The following is a 17,500-nucleotide window of genomic DNA, read 5'->3' as shown; positions in this document are numbered from 1 at the left end:
GTAAAAATCATAATAATTAATAATTAATAATTAATAATTAATAATTAATAATTAATAATAATAATAATATATAGTGTCTATATACGGCAAAAGAGTAGAACCACCACATTGAGAGAATTGACGTGTGTATTTCGTTCAGTTCATTAATGAAAACGAGCTATATACCGAGAAAAGAAAAGAAAAAAGAAAAAAAAAAAAAATGAAAAACAGAAAAAGAAAGAGGAAAAAATTTTGAAAAAATTTGACAAGAAACATTGTGTGTAATTAGCCTTGCGCCGACTCGATCGATCCGAGTCCACGAAGATCTCGAATGCGTTTTTGCGCATGCACGCTCACGGGGTTTGTCAAGGAGTCAGCCAGTATTTGTAATAATAATGCTTGAGAAATGCATGAATATTTGTTTTATTAATGCTTCTTCTTATTTCATCTCTTTCTATCGACAAAATGGATCTTCCCAGAACAATTTGCTAATCCCCCACCCCGCCCCCAATGTAATATTTATATATTTACATATATATATGTATACATATATCTTATATACATATATGTATCGTGTATTTACTCAATATTGCGCCCATTATTGCTCACCGTCTTTAACCTTGCTTCCTGCTTCCCTTTGTTTCTTATTTTCTCTCTCTCTCTCTCTTTCTCATTCTCTTTCTCTCTATCTCTCTCTCTCTATATATATATATATGTATATATATATATATATATATATATATATATATATATACTTTTATTTATGTATTATTTATATTATTTATATTATTTATTTGTTTTATTTTATTTTAATTTTTACTTGTCATCATCTTCATTATATTAGATAACCGTTTACGAAATATATATGTTTGACACTATCGTGCGCTTGTAATACTATACTTACTGTTTACTATTTCTTATTATTAATATTCTTCCTCCTCCTTCTTCTCCTCCTCCTCCTCTTTCTCCTTCTCCTTCTCCTTCTCCTCCATTCACATTTCACGCCTTATCGTTATTCACTTTATTTTCACGCTATTTACTATTCTTTCACGGTTCGTCGGAGCTCATAGGAACAATTCCAAGTTCGACGAATATAATCGATCTTGTTTCGCAGTCACCGATTGAGTTACACTTTGATTGAGTTTCTTCTCCTCCTCCTCCTCCTCCTCCTCCTCCTCCTATCTTTTCCGTCTCTCTTTCTTTTTTTATCAATCCCTCCGCTCCTATTTCCTTTCCTGGCAATTCTTTCTTTTCACTCTCTACGTGCAGTCGGTAGGAGATCCAACGAAAAGATCCAAGACGAGGAGGAAGGGGTTGAGATTCCTCTAGAGTAAAACGGTTATTTCTTTCTCTCTCTTTCCTCCCTCTCTCTCTCTCTCTCTCTCACTCTCTCTTTTTTCTTCCCCAGACAAAAAATCTTTGGTCTTTTCACTTTGTCCTTCACTTTTGTTCGCCGAAATGAAATCGCAATTGTCAGACGTATCGTTTTTTTTTTCTTTCATTCATTCATTCATTCATTCATTCATTCATTCATTCTCTTTTTCTCTTTCTCTCTTTCTCTCTCTCTCTCTCTTTATCTTTTTCTCATTTTCTTACCTTTTTCTCTACCGGTTGCACGTAAACGAGCCAAGCACACGGTCGTTTCTAAACCTTGTAGATGTTAGACGCTTTTACTATTATAACGAACACCGTAAAAAAAGTGTACGACTCACGCGCTCTCTATTTCGCCTTTCTCTTTCTCTCTCTCTCTCTCTCTCTCTCTCTCTCTCTCTCTCTCTCTTTCTCTTTCTCTTTCTCTCCTTTGGTAATAAGATGACGTGCATATATATATATATATATATATATATATATATATATATACACGTTAGATCATTACAATCAGATTTCCTTTCTCCTCTCCCGCTCATCATTCATCACCCCCTCCCCCACCCACCAACAACTCCCTTCTTTTCTCGCCCATCGCTTTTCCTGTGCTTTAGTTTGCGAAATACATATATATTATACTCTCTGAGGCACGAAGAGGAGAGATTTTATATATACATTTTTATATATATATATCCGGCATTTATTAGATATTTATATATATATATATATATAATATATATATTATACGACCCCATCCCCTTCGTATATTCCACCCTCGAAAAGAATCACACATCCAAAACTAAATCCACATTCAATTTCCAAGTTTTTATGCAATCGCCACATTTAGATTGTAAAAAGTACGTGTTTCGAGAGGGAAGGAACATGATAAAGAAAAAAAAAAAAAAAAAAAAAAAAAAAAAAAAAGAAAAATAAGGAAGAAAAAGAATAGAAAAGGTAAAAAAAGAAATGTAAGAAAAGAGATAAGATCGACGAAAATTCGAAATCGAAGATCTATCGATCGTATTGAAATACGCTTACAATATTTTATCCAAAATTTATCCTAACCATAGAACCATCCTTCGATAAAACGTTCGATCGATCTTCCCTATCTCGAATTCTTCCTATCCATCAAATTATATATATATATAGTTTAACAAGTCGACCAATTTAAAACCTATCCGTACATACGTACGTACGTATATACATACATACATACATATCTTTCCCTTTCCCCCGCTTCCTATTTCTAGCTTTTATTGTTTTTTTTTTCGCCGCTATATAAGCCTGCGTAAAATATATCGCGCGTATGCGTAATGAATTGTACTATATAACGCTTGGCACACAAAGGCCTTTTTATATATATTTATTATATATATATATATATATATATATATATATATATATATATATATCTTGATGGCAAAAAAAAGATGCAAAAAAAAAAAGAAGATCATAATTCCAAGTGAAAAAAAGGATAATTATTATTGACGGAATGGAACGATGATGGGAAAGATGGAAGGACGAGAAAGAAAAAAGAAAAAAAAAAGAAGAAAATATACATGACGGAAAGAGAGAGAGAGAGAGAGAGAGAGAGAGAGGGAGAGAGAGAGAGAGAGAGAGAGAGAGGGAGAGAAACGAAGAATTTCGCGGATTTTTGTAAAGCAAGCTCCAAGGATAAAAGTGGAGCACGTTCTTAAGCTTACATCGCTTTGGAATTATCGTTTTCGTTCTTTCTATATGGGAGAAAAGAGTGCTACGCAGTGTTTTGTACATCACCCCTTATCGAAGTCACGCTTTATTATCTTTGCCATGGTGGAAAAGAGCACGCGTACGCATCGGTCTGGAAAGTGAAGGCATACGAACGAAAAGAGAAAAAAAAGTGTACACACATATATATATATATATATATATATATATATATATATATATATATATATGTACATATATACATATATTATATACAAAAAAGAAAAAATAGTAACGAGTTCTAAGGGGTATATATATGTGTGTATATATATATATATATATATATATATATATATATATATAATAGGTACATATATATATATATATATATATATATATGCGACGTTTCGGATTTTCATAAAATTAATTCGATTTAGCGGTCTCCTCCCGTCTGTAGGAAGAGCAGGAAGGTGGAAAAAGAGATGGGGTTTTACGTCCCACAAAATTCAACGGGGGTTAGTAAAGTGGGCGATGTCTGTGGCCCGGGTTTGCACACACGAGAGTGGCAAGCGCGGCTCATTGGTACCATCACGTTACGCAAATATGTAAACAAAGGTTTATAGCCTCGGACAAACAGGGGGAGCAAATTAAGCCAGGGATGCGCTCTGAAATGTCCAGGATGATTTGACGATGGTTTATACCTGGGTTCTAATGTCCAGGACATGACAAATGAACGAACGGTAGATACACGCGTGTGTATGTCGATATTAAAGCCGATGTGAAGCACTCTTTCCGATGTAAGTACCGATCGCAGTAGCACGTCATTTTGTCGCACAGCTCTGCAATTTTTTCTTCTTCTTCTACTACTTTTTCTACTTCTTCTACTATTACTATTACTACTACTACTACTACTACTACTACTACTACTACTACTACTTCTTCTTCTTCTTCTTCTTCTTCTTCTTCTTCTTTTTTCTCTCTTTTTTTTCTCTTTTTACATGCTTTCGTCTTTATACATACATACATACATAAATACATATGTATGTGCATATGTACAAGTGCAACTTCACCTGCCGTGCAGCTTATTAGCGCTTTCGTAAAACGCATTGTTTGTTCTTTTTCTTTAAAATATATACGTATATGTGTTCAGTGTACATCTACATATATATATGTACATATATATATATATGTATACATACGTACGTAAGTAAGTCTCGCATGTATTCAGTAGAACAAATAGCTTCGCCTGTAATTCGCCAACAACAAGTATGCATGCATTATCGCTATTATATATACATACATACATATATATATATATATATATATATATATATATATATATATTATTCTGTGTATTCTCCCCGCGTTATCACCGCTCGCGTTATCTGAAGCACCTACATCGTCTTAGCGCATCTTGTTTTTTAATCTATGGGCTGACGCAAACTCCACGAACTGCACGTTAACGTACATACATACATACATACATACATACATACATACATACATACATACATACATACATACATACATACATAGATACATACATACATGCATACATACATATATACATACATATATATACATGCACAAAATAGACAGAACGACGAAAACGATACACACACTAAACTTAGCCGCAACAAACGCGCGATGCCTTGTTAATACATAGATACATGCATACATACATAAACAGATCTACATACAAGCGCATGCGAACACTATACTGAGCGAGCGACTTAAACGTTAGTCGAGTGCACGAATGCATTTTGATTCGTTTTGCAAAAAAGTAAAAGAAAGAAAGAAAAAAAGAAAAAAAAAAAAAAAAAGAAAAAAAAGAAAAGAAAAGAACAGAAAAAGAAAAAAAAAAGAAAAGAAAAAGAAAGAACCCTATACTGAATGCACTGGTAATACATTTGAATCTTTTTTATTGTATTCTTATATTTAATTTTATTTGTTTACAGCGTACGCGCAATTATTTACAGCGTCCTTTAAATATGGTGTCGATCCTTTTAAATTAATAGTTTAAGAACGTCGAGAAACGGGGCACGGTTTACGAAGATCTAAGAATTTATTTTTTCTTTTATTTTTTTTTCTCTTTTTCTTTTTTTTTTTTTTTTTGTTTTTTTTTCTCTTTTTTCTTGTTTTTATATATTTGACGTTTTATGAAATGACAAAGAGCAAAAAAGAAAAGAAAGGAAAGAAGAAAAAAGATGGAAATAAAAATTTTTTATCGACAGATCTAAAACAAATCGATCTCGTTTCTCGATAAAAATGCGTGAATTATTTTTCTTCTATTTCTCTTAGATGCGTGTACAGAACGAAAGAGAGTGAGAGAAAGAGAGAGAGAGAGAGAGAGAGAGAGAGAGAGAGAGGGAGAGAAAAAGGGAAGGAGCTATAATATCGTACTATATATACGTATTTTCGTAAATTGCACGTTTACTCACTGATCGTTCATGGTCTCTCTTTGAAATTTCTGTTTCATGCTTGCCCTCGCCTGGATATCACCCGCACGTCTTCCAACCGAAAACGATCGGTCTTCTCTCTACACCGTTTGATATCATCCGCCAACGCTTACGTTCTCCTTGAATAATTCCATACCACTCGAATTTCTTCGTCCTTTGGCCTCTGCACGATCCCGAGAACGCCATCCGATCTTGAAAATCGATTCCTGCGAGACCTGTCCTACTCTCTACGACCACAACGAATATATATATATATGTACCTGGTGACCTGTGCTTACTTATACTACTACCATTACCACTACACTATCACTACCAACACCAACATCAATATCATTATTATTATCACCAATCAACCAAACAACTAACCAACCAATCAACCAAACAACAATTTAACCATCAATGATCATCTTTCTTCCTGACCTATTATCCATGTGGCGATTGTGATCATTCTCATCCCGTCAATCTTCCTGTCTCTGTCATAAAAAAAAAAAAAAAAAAAAAAAAAAAAAAAAATTTCATCGACGTCAAACCAAAACAATAACGAGAACTCGTCGTGACTTAATAAATCACACTCAATCCCCCACCCTACGGAACAAAACATTTTCCTTTCGATCTTTTCGTCCGATCGTTCTGCGAACGTCGAATGAAACGGAAAAAAAAAATAAAAAAAAAAAAAAAAAAAATATATATATATATATATCGATCGAAAACGAAACGAAATGAAATTTAAAAAAAATAATGATAATCGTAATAAAACAACGACGACGACGAATCGAAATTCTTTTTTGTTTCTTTGCTCTTTTCTTTTTTTTTTTCTTTTTTTTTTTTTTTTTTTTTTTTTTTTCTTTCCTTTCACTCCATTCGTCGATGCGACACGGACGAACGAGGAATTGTGTTTTTCTTCCTTTTTTTTTTCTATCTCTCTTTTTCTTTTTTTCTGTCTCCTTTTTTTCTTTTTCTGTTTTTTATTTTCTCTCTCTCTCTCTCTCTCTCTCTCTTTGGTGATGGGCTGATCCTACCTTGTGTTCTCTTTAATTTTCTTCTTTGTCTTCCTTCTCTTTTTTGTCTTTTTTATTTTTCTTTTTTTGCTTCCTTTTTTTTTTCGTTCTTCACGACACCGTCGGACGACGATACCGCAAAAATTCGTTCGCCCCCAAACGACAAATAAAATATCAAATTCAAACTTTGGCACGTACGCGTCGGTGCTTCGAGGATGTTTTTTCCTCTCGGTCGAAATATGTAAAAAAAAAAATATATATATATATATATGTATATATTTTTTTTCTTTTTATATATATATATATATATATATATATATATATATATAAATGTACGCACATGCATATGCGTGTGCGTGTACGCGATTTGCTTGTTTCGGTCGCGTTATATTTTTTTTCCCCCATTCCCACCCTCATTCTCCTACTTTATCCGATCAATCTAATTGGTCGATTGATTTTTATCAATTGATCTTCCTCGATTCGACGGACTTGTATTATCACTTTCTCTTAAGTTCGTGTTTCCCCTCTCCCCCCCCCCCCCACTTCGAATACTTTTTCTTATATCCGTCCAACACTCGTGAATCCAACCAAAAAAAAACAAATTAATAAATAAATAAAAAAAAAAAAACAAAAAAAAAACTTACAAAAACGAACAATAAAAAACAACAAAAAAAAAAACAATGAATGAAAAAAACATATATATATATGTATACAATTTAACCGAATGCGAACAAAATGCACCCTGGTACATGCTGCTACATCGTTACTCGCGTTACTCGTTTTTCTGGAAATTTTGCTAACTAACTCTACCGTGAACTCGATAAAAATTATTACACGCACCAACCAACCAACCAACCAACCAACCAACCAACCAACCAACGCTTTCATTTTCCACGTTTTATACTCGTCTCGTGCGTGTCATCTGCTTGGTGGTACCTATCGGAAACGACTCTTTCTTCTATTTTTTTTTTTTTTCTTTTTTTTTTTGTTCTTTTTCTCAACCATCGCCGACACTTTTACGTCGTTTTTACGTGAGTGCAAATTAATATTAATGAAAAAAAAACAAAAAAAAAAACAAAAAAATATATATATATATATATATACGAAAAAAAAACAACAACGATACAAAAAAAAAAACAAACGAACAAAACCATCTGACCGACGGACGTGTCTGTTAAAAAAAAAAAAAATAAATAAATAAATGAAACGAACAAAAAACTAAAACGAAAAAAAAAAAATCAAAACAAAAAACATGAAAATGAAATGGAAAAAAAAAAAAAAATCTACCATGTACCTGGGTGAACCTCCCGAGGACACGTTCAACGTGACCTCCTTTGTTTTTTGGTGTCTTCTTCTTCTCCACCGAATTCTCGATCGGATCTGGTAACGAACGACCGAACGAAACAACTACCGATATTTGAAAAAAAATACCGTACGAACACTGCCTCGTTTGCTGCATGTGGATCGCCTTAGCAGCCTTAGCCACTGTCGGGGCCCACGTGGTCCCCCAAAACGCTCACTGTGTCGTCTACACAGACAGCTGCGGACAGGTAGACTCATTATTGTAACCAGTTTTTTACCCAGTCTCGAGTTTGCATCAGAAGCACCACGTTATATGAAAATAATAAAATTATTTATAACAAATGTTTCTTTGTGCATGCATTGTCCGATATTTTATTGTAAAGTAATGTTTTCCTTTTCTTTTTTCTTCGTCTTCTTCTTTCTTTAATCTCTTTTATTTATTTATTTATTTTTTTTTTGTTCTTTTCTCCATTTTTTCCTTTTCTCTCTATCTTTCTCTCTCTTTCTCTCTTTTTCTCTTAGATCATCATTTTATATCACACATACTCGGACATAATTTTTCCCCTTTACGTGGTACTTTGATGCAAGCTCGAACTCTTTAATGCTGCTAACCTACAAGGTTGACGAAGGAGAACGACATGTCGATGACGATATGATTCTTCGTTAATAGTCAATTAGTTACTCTTGCCTTGTTATTAATTTTTATAAAGAAAAAAAAAAAACAAAAAAAAAACAAAAAAATAAAAACAAAAGAAAGAAGAAAAAATCGTGATTCGACATGATCCTCATTCTTCGAATTAACTTTGGCTAACACGTAGCTTTTGGGGGCATCTCCCTCACGACTGCTCACCGCAACTATAACTGCGAATAACCACTGCCTTATATATCTGGTGTTTGTCTATTATTATTATTATTATTATTATTATTATTATTATTATTATTATTATTATTATCATTATTATTATTATTATTATCATCATTATTATTATTATTATTATTATTATTATTGTTATTATTATAATTATATCAATAATTATATATATTATTATTATGCTATTTCGAAAGCGTTGTCGTCACCCTCACAACAAACCTATATTCACGAAGAAAGAGAGATGCACGCTTGTTATATTCCATGAACAACATAGAGCGACTTTTTTATCCGACGGCGGGGGATTTTCTTTTTTCTTCTTTTGATTTTTTATTTATTTATTGATTGATTGATTGATTTATTTTTCTTTCTTTTCTTCTATATTTTTTTTTTTCTTTTTTTTTTTCCTTTAATTTCGTCTCTTTCTCTTCCGTTTATATTCATTGCGAACGGTTCGTTTTTAAATTCTTCTTTTTTTTTCTTCCAGAAATTTATTCTTCTACTATTTTCTTTTCTTTTTTTTCTTTTTTGAACTCTCTTTCTCTCTCTCTCGCTCTATCTTTTTTTATCTCTTTTTTTCTTTTTTTTTTTTTTTTTTTTTTTTTTTCTTTTCTAAATACGATATTTGCAAAAAAGATTTTCCGTTTTGCAAAGGAATAAATTTACTTTAGAAGCAGTGACACACACGGTTCCGTTCGTCGGTACTTCGGAAGTACATTAAACGTGCAGCACATTTTTGTTTTCTTCTCTCGCTGAAAAATCGTTTTTTAATTGCGCTCTAAGAAACGCAGTACCCAATCCCATTCACACCTTTCACTCACCTTCCTAACCGTCGTTCAACCTTAACCATACTCCCCCCTCGTCACCCCCACCATCTACCGACTACCCTCTTCCCATTCCCCTTTTTATCCTTATATATATATATATATATATATATGCTTGCATATTTAGAATGCTTCCGATGCGAACACACACGAAGTATGAGAGACGTCGTTTGTAGAAAAACCCGGGAAAACGTTGTGATAAAAGTGAAGACGCCATAATCGTGCCCGCGACGATTAAATTCGAGTCAACGAAACATTTCATAAACAATCATACACATGCATACATACGTACATAAATATTTTATAATACAACAATATTAATGCATACGCGCATACATACATACATACATACATACACACACACACACACACACACATACATACACGCACTGACAAAGCTTTCCGAAAATGTCTGCCTCTGTTAAGGAAAAAAGAAAAAAAAAAAAAAAAAAAATAAGAAGAGATATAAAAGAGAAAAAAAATAATTCAAAGAAAAAGAAACGCGCTCGAACGATCTACGATCGTTTCTAGCGATCTCTTTTCTATGTCTCTTTATTAAAAAAATATCATTACATCATGATAAACTCGAGAATTTTATTATCTATACGTAGTACCATATACTATCATAATACCATTTTTGTTAACAGCAGCGCTATGTTGTTATGGTTGCGGAGTCGCAGTTGATATATAGTGTTGAACTTATTTGCAGTAGAATATTATTAATTTGACAGCTTACGACATCCCACATCCATATTTATACAAGGCCAATGTCCGCTGACTGACCGGTCCAGTCTCTCCGCCATCGTCGATCGTTACGCCCGCATGAATCGTTAATCTTTTTCATCCTCTCTCTCTCTCTCTCTCTCTCTCTCTCCCTCTCTCTATCTTTCTCTCTCTTTCATAAAAAATATTTCCTTCTGTTATTATAATAGGATTACGTCCGCGTCTCCTACGCGTTAAATATTTCTTTATCTTTTTTTTTTATTTATTTCTTATTATTTTTTATTATTATTATTTTTTTCTTTTCTTTTCTTTTCTTTTTTTTTTTTTTTTTTTTTTTTTTAAGCGACATTCTCACGTTCACGCGGGCGAAACGAATTTTGGCGACCGGTGAGAGTTGGCTTTTTGGCAGTACACGAACGCTTGGGTGATGATGCCTCGCACTTTTTAACTTCTCGTCCCAATTATACATACATATCTACATATACATGGATAAATATATATATATATATATATATATATATATATATATATATATATATATTTAATATATCGTGTCGCTAATTGATAGAAGACAGAGTATTTGATTTCCGTCTCGAATTTTCTCGAATATAATCTACATTATTCACTTTGTCTCCCTTTTCCTTTTCATTATTGTCGAATTATTATTTTCTTTTAATTCTTTCTTTTCTCTCTCTCTCTCTCTCTCTTTCTCTCTTTCTCTGTTTCTCTTTTCTTTCTCTTTCTCTATCTATTTATTTATCTATCTATCTATCTATCTATCTATCTATCTATCTATCTATCTCTTTATCCATACGTAAATAATTCGAGACGTACGATACGACAAAGTTAATATTATCCTCAATTCGAGAACATCTCTATCTCTGTCACTTATTATACGTATTATATTCGATATATCACCCAAGCACCGATCCCCCTTCTCCCGGGCCATTATTTGCATGACCAGACTCTGTGTTCGTAGCAAATTATCTCTTACGCAGTTGCAAGAAATATATTTATTGTTCTCTTGTTATCATTATTATTATTATTATTATTATTGTTAGTATTATTAGTATTATTACTATTGTTATTATTATTATTATTATTATTATTATTATTTTCATTATATTATTCCTATTAATTATACTATATTATCGTTATACAAAGTATTATTATTATTATAATTATTATTACAATTATTATTATTATTATTATTATTATTATTATTATTATTATTATTATTATTATTACTATTATTATCATTGTTTTTATATTATTATCTCATTATTATAGTTATTATATTCTTGTATTAATTCCCCTTTGCCGAAAATATTCTATCGATACTATATATACATACATATATATTTACATAAACGGCAAGAGATATATAAGATTCCCGTTACTTCTTACATGATAGCATTTTTACATACACATATATATATTTGCGTAGAAAAATAGTATATATATATTATATTTGTTATAATATATATATATATTTATTTATAAATATACTTTGCACGCTTCTATGGTGAGCCTATGGTATACTTTTGCGCGATGAAACTTTTTGTTTTTCCATATATATATATATATATAAATATATATATATATATATATATATATATATATATATATACATATATATATTTTTTTTTCTTTAGATATCTGTCTGGTAGGTTGTTAATGCTTTAACCTAACGTTTTGCTAACACGAATACCATTCTCTCTGGAATTTGATGTTTAATCTATTTGCTCGCATTTGTCTATTATACTTCGGATATATGATTAATCTTCTAGATACGAGTGTACGTGTGTATTTTGTGTGTGTGTGTCTAAATATAATATGCATACATCTGTCTATCTCTCGACGGCCAAATGATCCGATAATTTTTTTTCGATCGGATCTTTCTATCATATTATCTCTCTTACGATATACTCACATTTATTCATTTTTCATAATTTTTGTTTTATTTTTTCTATTTCTTTTCTTTCTTATCCATTTATTCATTTATTTATTTATTTTTCTTTTTATTTATTTACTTTCTTTCCTCCTTTCATCTTGCTATACTTAATTTCTTTTTTTTTTGCGCGACGTCGAGAATCGATAGATTTTGCGTAACAATAAATAAAAGCGGAAACAGAGAATAATTGTTCATCTTTTTCATATTATATATATATATATATATATATATATATATATATATATATATATATATATATATATATATATATATATATATATTTGCCTACATATTATATCTACACATGCACACATTTAACATAATTATTGTTTTATCTTTGCAAAATAGGTTTTACGTTAAGTCAATGTTTAGCACACGTTATTTGATATCGAGAGAGAGCGAAGCAATGAGCTTTAGAGAGAGAAAAAAAAAAACAAAAGAAAAAACAAAGTGAAATAAAAAAAAAAAACGAAAAAAAAGAAAGAGAAAGCAAAAAAGGTTTTGCTTTCTCGTCTACCAACACACTTTTGTTACATTTAAATAAGTCGAATATCAGTCTAGTCACTGTGCTGAATGGCCCGCTGAGAAGAGGGCTACCGCAAGCTTCGATTCGCTAATATTATCGAACGTTTTATCTATTTTAAATTAAATATAAGTAAAAGTGAAATTAATCAAAAGGGATTGATCGTTCGACGTTTCGATCGATTAAAAATTTTTTTCAAACGAATCGTCAAATTTTCTTTTTATATATAACAGAAAAATTTTCTACCAACGTTCGATTAGTATTCTAACGAGAGAAAGGAAGAATATATATATATATATATATATATATATATATATATATATATACGATCGATAAATTTGCGAATCAAAGAACTCCGTGTTGCACTCGGTGTTGTATCGAGAAGGTTTCGACGCGCGGCATAAAAAGAGTTCGAGGAAAAAAACAAAAAAAGAAAAAAAAGAAAAAAAAAAGGAAGAAAAAAAAAGAAAGGAAAAGGAAAAAAGAAAAATAAAGAAAGAAAAAAGGAAAAAGAAAAAAGAAAGGGTCATACGCAAAGTATATATATATATACACGTTAATGAGATACTTCCCCCCATATCCCTGTTTGTACTGTATCGGTCGATTTATTCGGTCTTATTCGTATATTCCCCGACAATAATCGCCGATCTTACCGTAAAACGACACGATACAAAATGCAAGATTCCCTTGCGACAATATAAACATTTAAACGACAATTTTAATGATCACAGACTGCGTAGGGAATGTCCCGTTTGTTGTATTGAAAAATGAAAGTTCTACTGCAAATTTATATTTTAATTCGCAACGTAGGAACGATCGACCATTATCGTTGTTCAATTAATATACCGTATTTATTATTAACATTATTATTATCGAGGTATAATTCTCGATGTTGTGTGTAATTTTCTTCTTTTTTTTTTATTATTATTTCCTTTTTTTTTTTTTTTTTTTTTTTTTTTATTTTATTTTCTCCTTTACTTTATGTCATATTTCGTTCTCTCATGTTCCTTCGATATTGTTATTGAAACGAGGAAAAGTACGTCGATCGTTCGCACGTCAGTAGTAATTAATTAATAATACATATATAAATATATATATGTATATATATATATATATATATATGTATATGTATATATATATACATGCGTAAATATATATATATATACGTGATTCGATTTTTTAGAGCATGTAATGTACCCGTGAATATGCTCTAACATCTGGAAAGTTTCGTTGAATGAGTGTGTGAATGAGTCTGACGTAGAGAACATGTTTTCAAAACACGTATGACGAGTGAGAGAGTAAGAGAGAGAGAGAGAGAGAGAGAGAGAGAGACGAATGCGTGACGAACGAATGTAGAACGCGATGATACGTCTTGATTGCGTCTGTGCGTGTATGATGCGCGCGTGTAAGTACATGCGATATGATAATATTTAATATTACGATTAACGCATCGAACGCGATGCGTACCGTAATGTAACTCATGAAATAATAGTACTTGGAACATTTTCTTTCAGTTACTGGACACCCTCCCGGTGTGCCAAGATTTTAATCGACAAGTTTGCAACCGTCCCGCCTGCAAGTTTATCCATCTCAGTGACGGTAAGTTATTCGAAAAGGTGTACGAATATTATTTAAACGAAATACACCTTGTACGAGTGCTCTCTTTTTCCGACAAATTAAAAAATATCCACCTTTCAATACCACTTGCATAAACCTTTCACCTTAAATAGTACGAAATGTTTTTTATTATTATTTTTTATATTTATTTCATATATATATATATTTTTTTTTCTTTTCTTTTCGCGATTTATTCTGTCTATAAAATCTGTCTATATATATATATATATAAAAAAAGAAAATAAAAATAAAAATAAAAATAAAAATAGAAGGTCGATAAAAAAGAAACAACTTTTTTAGACATCATTCATACTACTTTTTTCTCCTACACGTTCGTTTACTCTCCACCTCCTGATTAATCCATCCAACCCATCTCTCTCTCTCTCTCTTTATTTCTCTAACGAATAGATTTCAACGTCGACAAAATTCTTACTCGTCGAAATATCGCTATAGGCGGAAATAATTCGTTTATTGAAATTCCATAAGAAGCATTCTCTCTATCTCTTTCTCTCTTTCTCTCTCTCTCTCTCTCTCTCTCTCTCTCTCTTTCTCTCTATCCTTCTCCCTCTCTCGTTTCTTCTTTATATTCGTTTTCAATCGTTCTCGCAAATTTGTCGATTCCAGGAACGCGAGACGCATCACAATTACGTACCGATAAATCACTCAGCCTGGCCTCGATTTGAGAGAACCGCACGTACGCACTGTTTCCCCGCATACCTCCCCCATAACCCTCTATCACCCATTCTACTCCCTCTGTGTACCAAGCTTCGACTTCATTTTATTTTATCGTTCCGTTCGATCGAGTTCATTAGTTGTTTCGTAATAGATCGTCTGTTTGCTCTCATTTCACATCACCTTCTACGTAACGTTCATATTTGTTCGAGCTTAGTATACCATTTTCTTTTCTTTTATATAATTAATTCCTACAAGAAGAAATTTATATCTAAAGTAAACAGTTAATAGTTAGTTTATTTTTGTTTTTTGTTTTTTTGCTTCTTTTTTTTTTCTTTTTTGTTTATTTGCTTTCATTTTCTTTTTGTTTTCTAATCCGTATCATCCTTCTCCTACACCACCGCACCCCTCAACTCTTACCTAGGTATAGGGAAATAATTTTTTAATTTAACTCGAAGGAAGAAAATAAAGAGAAAAAAGAAAAAAGAAAAAAAAAAAAGAAAAAGAAGTAAAATAAAATAAAATAAAACTTGAACGTAACACAATTCATATCGCATTACCTCGTTGGTTTTTCATTACACAGAAATTATCGCCACGAAATCTGATAGCTAAGGTAGTAAGCATGCATTTTTCATTCGACTATATCTCTATCGTGAGACATTGAATATGCATGTACCTGTATAGATATATAAATATATATATATATATTTTTATTTTTTTATTTTTTTTCGCAGTCACGAATATTAAAATATTTGTATCGTAGAAAAACTTCCTTATCGCGTATTATTTTTTTCCTCGTACCAACTAATTTTGAATTTCTAGTGATAAAGAAATGAATGATATATATATATATATATATATATATATATATATATATACTTATGTGTGTGTAGGTGTACATACGTATGTATATATATGTATGTATGCTTATGAATAAATCGACTAAAAAATATATCATATATTAATATTATAAATATTTTCAGGAAACGTGGAGGTGATCGAGAATCGCGTAACCGTGTGCAGGGACGCAGTGAAGGGTGCGTGTATGCGGCCACAGTGTAAATATTACCACATACCGGTGGCCCTGCCACCGGCACCTCTGATGGCCATAGCAGCACCCGCGACACCCTAGTTACCCGTTCTCCTCTAAAAAGAAAAAAAAAAAAAAAAAAAAAAAGAAAAAATGGGCCTTCCGAGCTTCGCAACGGGCCAACGAAACGGGAAGAAATCGTAACGGGAAGAGAGAGGGAGGGAGAGAGAGAGAGAGAGAGAGAGAGTGTGTGTGTGTGAGAAAAAGAGAGTGTGAGATAAATAGAGAGAGAGAGAAAGAGAGAAGTCGAGCAGGATGGCGCTTTTGGCTCGCGTGCCAGAGCGAATCTCGTGCTCGCTCATTCTTCGATCGTCTTCGAGAAGAGGGAAGAGAGAAAGAAAAAGAGAAAGGAAGAAAAGAAGAAAAATGGAAGAGGAACGCAACGACGACGACGACGACGACGCCGAGCTTTCTTTTTTCTTTTTTTCTTATTTTTTTTCTTTTTCTTTTTTCTTTCTTTTTTTTTTTTGTTGTTGTTTTTTCTTTTCTTTTTTTTTTTTTTTTAATTTCGTTTTTCCTCCCTGCAGAGGAAACATAAGAAGACGAGAGGAAGCTGCGTGTCGATTTATCGCCTGTATTATCGATCTTCTCGTCTATTCGTCGATATAAAATTTAATCCATTTCTCGAGACTCGGCCTTCGCGTATCTCCACGTGCTCGATACAAGACCCTCCATCTCCCCACTCCAACGCCCTACCTACCCCTCCTCCCCCCCTCTACTCTACTCTACTCTATTGTATCCTACCCTAATCTCTTTTATCTACCGACCCATATAGTCGTGTTACAATTATTAAAAGAATCTCGAATATAGATTCGTAATATTGATATTATTAGAGGAGCCATCCCCTCCTTTATTTATTCGGCGAAGATAAACGACGATTCGGCGTGGTCTCTTTGAAAATGTGAAAAGGAAAAAAAGAAAAGAAAAAAAGTAAGAAAAAGCAAAAAAAGGAAAAAAATACATAAAGGAAAAGGAAAAAAAATCAAATAAATAACTAAAATAAATAAATAAATAAATAAATAAATAAATAAATAAATATAATCAATAAAATAAAATAAATAAAATAAATAAATAAATCAGCCTGAATGTTGTAATCGTTCAACTTTTATGGAAATATAAATTAGGCACGATCACTCTATTAAACTTACATACATACATACATACATACATACATACATACATATATACATTATATTCTAACATAGAACGTTTTTTGATAATCAAAATTGGACGTCACTTTGAAAGTATTTATCTGAACTTATTCGGAAAATTTCAATCTCTCTTTATGTGGTCGTACCTAAAAGGATATTAAACGAAACAGAAAACAAAAAAACAAAAAAATGAAAAAAAAAAAGAAGAAAAAACAAAAAAAAAAAAGAAGAAAAGAAAAGTAAAGAAAAGAAGAACAAAAAAAAAGATAAATAAAGGAAAAGAAAAGCA

General features: G+C 31.8%; 1 protein-coding gene across 1 annotated transcript in view; it reads left to right on the top strand.

The window, feature by feature from the left end:
• Positions 1 to 6,817: 6,817 nt before the first annotated feature.
• LOC124422174 (zinc finger CCCH domain-containing protein 28-like) overlaps positions 6,818 to 17,500 on the top strand; it is a 12,926-nt gene continuing 2,243 nt past the window's right edge. The window contains exons 1-3 of the mRNA XM_046958272.1: positions 6,818 to 8,037; positions 14,196 to 14,280; positions 15,954 to 17,500. The exon at positions 15,954 to 17,500 is cut by the window's right edge and continues 2,243 nt beyond it. Of these exons, the coding sequence (XP_046814228.1) occupies positions 7,945 to 8,037; positions 14,196 to 14,280; positions 15,954 to 16,102 (327 nt within the window). The 5' untranslated portion in view covers positions 6,818 to 7,944 and the 3' untranslated portion in view covers positions 16,103 to 17,500. The remainder of the gene's footprint in view (positions 8,038 to 14,195; positions 14,281 to 15,953) is intronic.

The sequence above is a fragment of the Vespa crabro genome, chromosome 2 (genome assembly GCF_910589235.1).
Source record: "Vespa crabro chromosome 2, iyVesCrab1.2, whole genome shotgun sequence".
Classification (NCBI taxonomy): domain Eukaryota; kingdom Metazoa; phylum Arthropoda; class Insecta; order Hymenoptera; family Vespidae; genus Vespa; species Vespa crabro.
This window is presented reverse-complemented; position numbering and strand designations above follow the sequence as displayed.